The sequence below is a fragment of the Neltuma alba genome, unplaced genomic scaffold (assembly GCF_004799145.2).
Source record: "Neltuma alba isolate B1F8T4 unplaced genomic scaffold, ASM479914v2 tig00012732_pilon, whole genome shotgun sequence".
Taxonomy (NCBI): Eukaryota; Viridiplantae; Streptophyta; class Magnoliopsida; order Fabales; family Fabaceae; genus Neltuma; species Neltuma alba.
Window position 1 is genome coordinate 357,808 of NW_021637152.1, and position 10,113 is coordinate 367,920.

General features: G+C 31.2%; 1 protein-coding gene across 1 annotated transcript; it reads right to left on the bottom strand.

The window, feature by feature from the left end:
• Window positions 1-594: 594 nt before the first annotated feature.
• LOC114730442 (receptor-like protein EIX1) lies at window positions 595-3,925 on the bottom strand. The gene is made up of 2 exons (XM_028917526.1): window positions 1,885-3,925; window positions 595-1,280 (listed from the first exon to the last, which is right to left on the bottom strand). Exons 1-2 carry the CDS (start codon window positions 3,923-3,925, stop codon window positions 595-597), a joined length of 2,727 nt encoding a protein of 908 aa, XP_028773359.1.
• Window positions 3,926-10,113: the final 6,188 nt, after the last annotated feature.

Consider the following 10,113-nt stretch of genomic DNA (forward strand, 5'->3'; position numbering starts at 1 on the left):
TTTCTTCTTCAGCAGAATTATTTGATCAATAGCTCCACATGGCCATATCAATACAAAGCCAATAGATAGATAATTCAAAAGGAATATCATTTCGAAACTTATAATGTTATGCTGGAGTTATATATATATATATATATCCCCAGTTAGCATGCAACAGGAAATATTTAAAGGGCAATAAGCATAACATAACCAGTTCGATAAAATGCTAGTAGAGAATATTATTACAAGTGCAATATATTTCAAATCATAACGTAAATCCGTGCAACAAACCATCATTACTTGGATCATAACTACATCCAATGCCAAACTGTAGGACAAATAGATCCTGTAAAAAACAGAGTAGCATGTTAAGCATTCCCAAATAATTCCATAGATAAGATTGATTTTTATTATCTTAGTTTTCCCACAAGTTAGTCAAAAGCCTGATACTTATACAACATCCAAGTTTTATTTTTATTTGAACATCATTGCCAAGTTAAAATGTTTGTCTATATTAATATAGACTCTAGTAATTTACCATCACAAGGTTATCATAAGTAAGAGTTGCATGGGAGGAAGAACAACAAGAGAAAAATATAAATCATTACCTTGCTGCTAGTCTCTGATAGTGAGGCATTTAACCACATAAACTGCAACCATAACATAGACTTTGTCTGTTACTGTGTTCATAAACCTATAGTAGGCTTCTCTCCAAGTTCGGTTGAAAATCAATGGTCCTACAACCGCCCAGAATCCAACAACAAATCCCAATCCCATGCTCAAGTAAAATTCTTGAGAGAACAATGAGGCCTCTTCTTCTTCATCATGATTGGCTTCTTGAGGTGGAGGCGTCTTATCTTCTGGGCACATCTTGTTGAGTGGCAATCCACAAAGATCAAGGTTTCCTCCATAAGATAAGGCATTAAAGCTCTGCAACTGTGTTCCTATTGGGATTTTTCCATAGAGATGATTGTTTGACAAATCTAACATACTGAGTCGATCAATATTAGCAAGGCTTGGAGGAATTGGGCTTGATAATTTATTGTTTGACAAATCGAGAAATTCTAGTGATTCTAGATTCCCAATATTTATAGGTATCTCTCCACTTAGCCAGTTCCTTGATAGGTTTAGGGAAACCAATCCTAACAAAGACATAAGTTCTCTTGGTATTTCTCCTGAAAGAGCATTGCTAGATAGATCAATGCTTTTAAGAAAGAGTTCTGGCCTTGTATACATGTAATCCTCACCTTTCCACATCAATGTTATATAGAATTCCAAACCATCAAGGGATGAATAATACCCTGTTTTATTAACCATATAATAATGATAGCTTGTGCTTAAGTTGATGTGCTCTTGTGCCATAACAGTAAAATTTTCAAGGCATGATGGAACTTCGTTGGACAAGTTATTACGAGAGAGATCCAAGAGTCGAATTTGTGTTAAGTGGCAAAGATGTACGGGTAGACTTCCATTTAAATGATTCATCCGTAAACTTAGGATTTGCAATTGTTCAAGGCTTACCCCAATCCATGAAGGTATTGGTCCTGACAACTTATTCTCTGACACATCTAATAATACTAACTTTGAGCAATTCACCAAAGACAAAGGAAGTTCTCCAGTCAAGCTATTATTTCTTAAAATCAAAGCCTCCATATTCACAAGGCATCCTATAGAGGACGGGATCTCTCCTGACAAATTATTATTGCTCATGTCAACAAATTTTAATGTGTTTTGTTGGCTCCAACACTTAGGTAGATGCCCTGTTAGTTGATTGTTTGAGAGGTCTAAAATGACAATGCCCCCCCCCACTTTCAGTTTGGCCACATACAAGTGGAATCAAATTTGAGAATTTATTTTTAGAAAGATAAAGTTTTGATGCTTTTGAAAGAAATGATGGAAGTGCACCTTTAAAGTTGTTTGAAGTCAAAATTATTTGTGAGCCTTGATAAAGCTTGAGTGGCAAGTTTGGGATTTCACCAGAAAAGTTGTTGAATGAGATATTCATGCGATCTATATTTTTCAATAGTGGCCAAAACCATTCTGGGATAGATCCTGAAAGCCCGCCATCAGAAATATCCAAAGTGGATAAATCATGTTGATTACGAAGCCAATTTGGAAAATTAGGACCCATCATGCAAGAAGCCATGTACATATATTTTATCTGGAAAGGAGGAGTCCAACTCGTGCTGATTTCCAAGCTCAGTGAATTGTAAGACAATGATAAGGCCCACAAATTAGAAAGATTTTTGAAATGAGATTTGGTGACTATGCCTCCCAAATTGTTCCCATCCAAATACAAATATTCCAGTTGAGACATCAATCCAATGCTTTTAGGTATTTTTCCTTCTAATTGGTTACTAGAGAGATCCAAATATTGCAAAAAGGAAAAACTTGAAAGATTAGGTAAGATGCCCGTCAATCGATTTCCTGCTAAATCCAATCTCTGTAATGAATGTCTATTGCACCATGATATATTATAAATGAATCTTGAAAGGTCCCCACTGAAGTTATTGTAGCCAAGCTTTAAGCTTTTCAATGTGCATATATTCCCTAGTGATGTTGGGATTTCACCTTGGAGATTAGTAGAGGAGAGATCAAGAACTTCAAGAGACTTCATTACGTTTCCAAAGCCATCAGGAACGGAACTGCTAAGCGAATTGTAAGAGAGATCCAGTCCATGAAGATTGAAGGTGAAGTTGGAAATCCAATAGAATATGGCTGATGATGTCAGCTGATTGTCATAGAGATCAAGATGGACAAGAGAGGAGAGGTTGGGATTGAAAGACGTGAAGATAAGATTATTTGAGGTAAGGCTACAATTGTGTAAATAAAGTGACTGAAGATTTGAGCCAAAGTTCAACGTCATTACTGACGTCAAGTTATTATAGGAGAGATCAAGAACAATGAGGGAAGGAAAATGAAAATGAGAAGATAGAAAGTAGAGATTATGAGATGAAAGACTACAATTTATCATATAAAGCTGTTGAAGGCTAGAGCTGAAGTTGAAGGGCCATTGAAACAATGAAGAGTTCAAGTTATTATAAGAGAGATCAAGGGTGACAAGAGAATAAGAATAGTTGGAAGGAGAAGCAAACAGAAGAAGGTTATGCACATGAGAAATGCCACATCCTCTCAGTCTCAATTCTGTTAGTTTCGGCACAAGTTTACCAATACTGTGCTGCCACACCTGAGAATTGCCAACATCACTCACATAACTCAACTCAAGATTTGTTAATAAAGAGAGCTTTGATATCCACTCTGCATCACCATTCTTTCTGTCAGCTACTGTGAGGTTAGAACCATCACCACTGAGTCGCAAAGTGTGGAGCTTGGAGAGATTACCAAGTTGATAAGGAATCACTCCAACAAGATTATTTCCTCCAAGATGAAGGGACCGCAACTTGGAAAGATTTCCGATTTGCCAAGGGATAGTTCCATCCAAGTAATTGTTACTCAGATCAATATATTGTAAGTTTGAAAGCTTTCCCAATTCATTGGGAATACTCCCAACAAAAATAGAATAAGAGAGGTTGAGATACCTTAAGTTGGTGAATGACTCTATGGATTGAGGGATGTCACTTGGATAGAAATTATTGTAACTGAGATCCAAATGTTTCAGATCATGCAACTCACTTAACAAAGTAATATTAATGGTACCAGCCATATAAAGTGGATGTGAACCGTGGAGATCAAGGATTTGAACATGACCTGTTTGCTTGCTGCAACGAACTCCTTTCCAGTTGCAACAATCTTCATCATCTCCGTCCCTCCATGTGGACAGTATACCATGGTCAACAGAGATGCCTTGTTTGAACAACAGAAGAGCTTTCCTCTCCTTCTCGATGCACTTCTTCAATGCTTCAGCATCAGTGGCCAAACTGAGTCTTGTATGCAGCAACAACAGCAATGTCAATAATGCATTAAAAAAATTGAACACACAGCCCATCACAGTGATGAAATAGCTTCAACACAAGTTCAGAAGAGAAACAATGAGAGAGTATTAAAACACAATTCTTGGATAAACCGTGGTTTCTTTTTGTTTATTTTTCTCAGCTCACGAGGTGTTGTGAGGCGTAAAATGTGTATGGTACGTAGAATTTTTATAGAGTTCATTGTGGGGCTGTACTTTGATAGATCACTGGTACACTTTCTGATGAAGAGAAGTCAGAGTAGATGGGGAGAGAACACGTTATTTCAACAACCTCTTTTTTTTTTGAAAAAAAGATAAAAATTCAAAAATAAATGCACAAAGTTTTCGGAATCCATAATATTGAGCATTTTTGTTGGTGTCGGATAGTGTGCTCTTGTAAGATACTATTATTTTGCTTTGACAAAAGTGCTCTCTTTTTCTAACAAAACATTCTCGCACAAATAACACTCGCAATTGAAAGGTGGAATTCTTAAATCTAAACATTTTAAAAGCTGTTAAATTACTAAAAAATTCCCTTCTTATTTTTAGCAACCATTTTGCAGTTTTCATATATATATATATATATACTCCTCCGGTCCTAAATATAAGACCCACTTTGTAGTATAAATTGCACTACAAAGTGGGTCTTATATTTATGACTGGAAGAGTATATTTATATCTAGTCTCCTGTCTGCGTAACAGCAATTGTTCTATCAAATCGCAAGTCCTAATTACAATATCAGATTATTTAATAATATTGTGGTTGTTTCCAATATTAGATTATTTAAATTAGATGCGTCTCAATATTAATTCTTAGCGCAGCGAGTTAGATGATTCCATATTTTTTTAAATTTTAAATCTTTATCTTATTGTAACCATGCTCTTGTGACGGCTAAATTTTTATTTTCAACATAAGATTTATGGTTGTTATATTATAAAATTATGAGTCAATTAAAGTCTTCCTCCTTTTGCCCCCACAATGAAGAAATCTCCCTCAAATGAAAAAAAGGCAAAGTATATTCCCTCACTGATTTTCCAAGAAGCTTCACGGCCGTCTTAGATTATATTAGACTAAGCTACAATGATCTTACCTTTACGGAGGATATATATATATATATATATATATATATATAACTCGCGCATTAAAGTCTCACTTTAAATAAATCATAATTTATGAAAATTATGTTTATTTGTAAATTTGGTGTGAAAACAGAAAGTCATTAAAATATTGAGAATAAATTAGAATAAAATCTAAACTATTCACTCTGGTAAAAAAAAAAACTAAACTATTCACCTTTTAAATGAACAATTAAAATATATACGCTCTTATATTATATCCCAATTCCCTTGTAACTGGGGATATTGTGACCTGAACTGAATTCAATATGCAAACCATAGATAAATAATCATTATTGTTTATCTGCTGCACAGCTTAATAGATGGTTGGGAAAGATTTAGCTACTCTAGAATTAACGACATGTATATTCTACGAGAAGAAATATTTAGATATAAATATTTTTGTTTGGCGGGTTGAGATAAATAATTTGATTTCAAAACCTTCAATCACTTACATAATTACATACACTCCTTAAAAATACTATCTATAAGTTAAGTCACATAATTTGATACTTTATAAAATGTTATATGATACTAACTCCAGTCCTAATTATAAAACTTTATTTGTAGTCTACAAACAGGATTTTATAATTAGAACCAGAGGTAGTATTAATCATAACATAGCTAGATAATTACCAGGAGAAAAAAAAAACATAACTAGATATAGGCTTTTATATACAGAGAGTTTTCAAAATAACATAACTAGCTAATAACTTGTATACTTTTCCGATGAAGGAAAGTCATCAGAGGATATTATTTCAACAAAAATAAATGACAATGTTTTCTCGGAGCTCATAATATTGAGAATTTTGCTGGTGTTGGAGACTGTGCTCTTGCAAGATATTATTATTTTGCTGGGACAAAAATATTACTCCTCCGGTCCTTAATATAGGACCTATTTAACTAATTTGATTAGATTAAGGAAGTTAGGTAAGTTAGTTAATTATAAGAAATGTGACACGTTTTTCCTAAAACACTATAATTATCTTACTTAATACCCCTCTCTCTCTTCTACTTGATTATGGTTGAGAGAGTATCCATAAAGGTAATTTAGAGAAAATTAATAAATATGAGAAATGGGTCTTATATTTAAGACCAAAACCAACTCAACAATTAGGTCCTATATTAAAGACCGGAGGAGTACCTCTGGTCCTATAAAGGAGGTTTTATAATTAGGAATGACGTAGTATTGTCTTTTGCAACCAAACATTTTGTCTTTTCCAATTAAAAGTTGGAATTCATCATTTAATTCAGAAGCCAAAAGAAAAAAAAAATCCATCTCTTAATTTATTGGCGGCATTTCAAAACGGTGAAAATGTGATCTTAAATCTAATTAATTTAAAAGAAGAAATACCATTTTGCCGCTTTCATAATCTACAACATTAGTTTACTTAAATTGGACGCGTTCTTAATATTCTTAGCGAGTGGGATGACTTCGTTTTTTTTTTTTTTTTAAATCCTTATTTCATCGTAACCGTGCTTATATGACGTTAAATCTTTATTTTCAATTGGCAAAAAAATAATTCTTTATTTTCAAAATATGTCCTTAGTTTTATTAAAAAAAGGTACGCCACTATAATTTCAAAATAGGCTGAAAGTACTATTTTATAAATTTAAATTATATTTGGCCAAAATAGATTTTTCTATGGATAAGAAGTATTTTCTGCCAATAACGAAAATTAATTATCCTTAAAAGACTTCTATAACTTAAGACACAGAAGTCGTTACCACTCATATGTTGAGTTATCCAAAATTTATTTTACGGACCAACCTGTATTTTTTCACATAATTAAACTTGCTCTTTCAAGAGAATAGAATAATGTATTTTATACAATTTTTCCAGGGATTCAAAAGATCATTGTTTCCCAAATTAAAGGAACAAATTTTTACATAAACTTTAAAAACTAATTTTAAAATTAAAACATTTATCTAATTTTTTATGTTATGTTACTAAAAAAAAAAGCTTTTAGCTGCATTTCGCTTCTCCGCTTTAATAAATAATATGAATGCTAGTTCATAAAATCAAACTTTAAAGTTGGATCTTGATTTTCTTAAGACCATAGTTTTATTTCATGGCCCTTTAATCTGTTCTTTCAATAACTTATATGACCCATGCTATGCACAGAAATTGAAGTGGAATTATTAAAATGCCTTTTCATTATTTTAATGTATTTTTAGGCCATTCTCTCCTCAAAGCTTCACGCATTATGTTGATATAAATGGCTTACATGGATTATAAAAAGAAAAGGATATTTGGACTATTAATTATGCACCAAACTTCTTGTTTAGCTATTGTATCTTAGTTGCTAGTAAAAAAAAAAAAATTGTATCTTAGTTATTTTGAAGGAAACAACATTTTTTTTATTTTCAACTTGTAAATTAAAATTTCTTTTTAAATTGATGGTTTCTTGTCAATCACACCCGTCCTCTTTGGCGAAAATAAAAATCATACATGAACTTTTCTCAATCATGACTTACACTCTGTTCAGAAAACTTGTAGGAAAAAATGACAAAGTAAAGTATAATCTGATCCCTCGAAAAGAATGGCCGAATCTCCATGGTGAATATTCAACAACGAACCACCATTTTCACTCTAATTTAATTTCCACATGTCAGACAAAAGTATCTGTCCTAGGCTCAGGATTGACTATCATCTATGCTCTAATTTCAAATTGATGCAGTTTCGTGGAAAGCTCCATTCAACTACTATATATAAGAAAATATTTGTGGAGAATAAAAAATTTTCTATGAGATCTTGATGCAAGAATCGAAACAAAATGGATTCAAGAAAAATGAAAAAAAATCATTGGAAAAAAAAATAGTACTTGTCGACAAGAAATTAAATACTTTGTCCAATTCTTGGTTTCATAAGGGAGACCCTCAAAGAGTTTACCGAAGAAAATTCGAGCAAAGAAAAGGTATCACAGAAAAGGATTGATAACAACCCACTAACTATTTCCTAGCAATTTCTTGAGATGTTTAAATTAAACCAACTTATTTTCAAGTATCAAAACCACTCCCATCAATATAAAATATCAATTTGATAACAAGTTTACCTTTACAGTATCTCTATGTCTCACTATGAATTAATTGCATGTGGATGGACCAGAAATATTGATATATGCCTATTTCCAGTTGTAACCAACACTCAAGCTTGTTGTTTAATTTACAGTGATATATCAAAGTTTTAAATATTTGTCTATAACAATTAAAATAAATTAATGGGGGCGAAAACGGATTGGCTTGGTGGGGGAAAGATAAGTTAGTTGTCATTACTTAGCAAATTTTCCAAAGGAGCTTTGATCCTTTAGCTTTAGAGGGGTGACTTTGACTTTTGGAGTCAAGAGAAAACAAACGGGAAAAAATTATTGAGTAAAATATACTGACTTTCTTTACATTTTGCTTTAATTATACCAATCTTCTCTTTATTTTGAAAACATATACCTTAATATAAACCATTAACTTCGTTGAGAATATTTTAAAAGATATTTTTTAATTAAAAGTTATATTAAGATATTTTTTATTTACTAATTTACCCTTCATAACACTAAATCCATAAATTTACAATTTTTTTCTTAATTTTATTTTTTATTTTCCAAATATTTATTTGCTTAGCGTTTTTATCATATTTGGATGGACAATTAACTTATTTATTTAATGTAGACATAAAAACCTTGAATGAAAACTTGATTAATTCTTTGAATAAATATATAATAGATCAAATATTTATAAATTTTTCCAACAAAATTTTTATTTCAAAATTTTAAATTATAAATTTAAATGATTTCTATAATCTCTCAAACTTAAACCATTTATATTATACGATGAAAAAATATTTATTTAACATATTTTTTGGCTATCTAAAAAAAATTTAAGTAACTAAGTTTCATTATGCAGTAAAAAATTAAATTTATAAAATTTAATAATATAATGAAAATTAATAAATTTTATTACATATTAAAAAATTTGAAAATACATGTATCAAAATTGTTTTTTGTTGTATCAAAAAAATTTTTTTGACAAATATAAATGTTTAAATAACTTTTCTGTTAATGAGGTATTTTATATTATCCGCGTGGAATCTCTCCATTGATATGTATCTCCATTGAGCCTCCATTTACATAAAACGCAACGTCTAACATCTTTTTTTTTTGAAAAAAAAAATATACTAAACACTGGCCTGACTTCAAGCCTTCAAAGAGACAAACCATGATACAAAGCACAGCATTTAAACGTTGTTTTCAAGAGAAAAGAAATAAAAGCGGTCTTAAGAAAATAATTAAAAAAATATTGGGAAAAAATAAAAGCGGTATCAAGAAAATAATTAAAAAAAATTGAAAATAAATCGCTCATTAAAAATTTAATTGGCAAATGGGATCTAAAAACTTTGTGCAACTTAACTTCTATTGTGTACAACTTAATTTTATTTGTGTGTAATTTATCTTCTCTTGTGTGCAATAATCTTCCTTTAGGTGATATGCAACTTAATTTCCCTTTATGCAAAAGAAATTCTCTTATGTGCAAATTATCTTCTCTATATGCAAACTAATCCCTTATATCTAAATAATGTTTTGTGCAAATCATATTTCCTTATGCAACTTACTTTCCTTTATGTGTAACTAATATTTCTTTTGTGCAATCAATCATCCCAGAGGTCATTTGCTAATTAAATTCGTAATGAGGGATTTATCCCCAATTGTTTCTTTTTTTTAAACCAATATTACTCTGCCCAGTGCTTTAATAAAATGCATAATTTGTACTAAAAAAATTTTTATCAGGCAAAATAAGTATTAAAAAGTTGTTAACTCTAAACCCAAATGAGGAAGCAAAAGGAAGCACAAAAGAAAGAGATGAATTGTAGCACTAGTGTGAACAAGAAGAGCTGAGCTGGATGACTTCATATGGGAGCATTTAAGTTCATTTGTGAACCTGCACATGTAATATAGTCTACAAGCAAACAATGCAATGTAATTTTATTGTAATAAAAAAAATTATTTGGAAAAAATTGTCTCCATCTTTTCAATATATTTTTATGTGGAGATATGATTTATCTTTGTTAAATTCTAGACTAAATTCTAATGCTTCAAGTGACTTTACATTATAATCCA

What these genes read in the sequence shown, in the direction of transcription:
- LOC114730442 (XM_028917526.1), bottom strand. Translation starts at nt 3,925, where the DNA reads ATGGGCTGTGTGTTCAATTTTTTTAATGCATTATTGACATTGCTGTTG. An exon ending in GACTTCAAACAACTTTAAAG is followed by an intron (nt 1,281 to 1,884) that starts GTGCACTTCCAT and finishes TTAATAAAACAG; the next exon opens with GGTATTATTCATCCCTTGAT.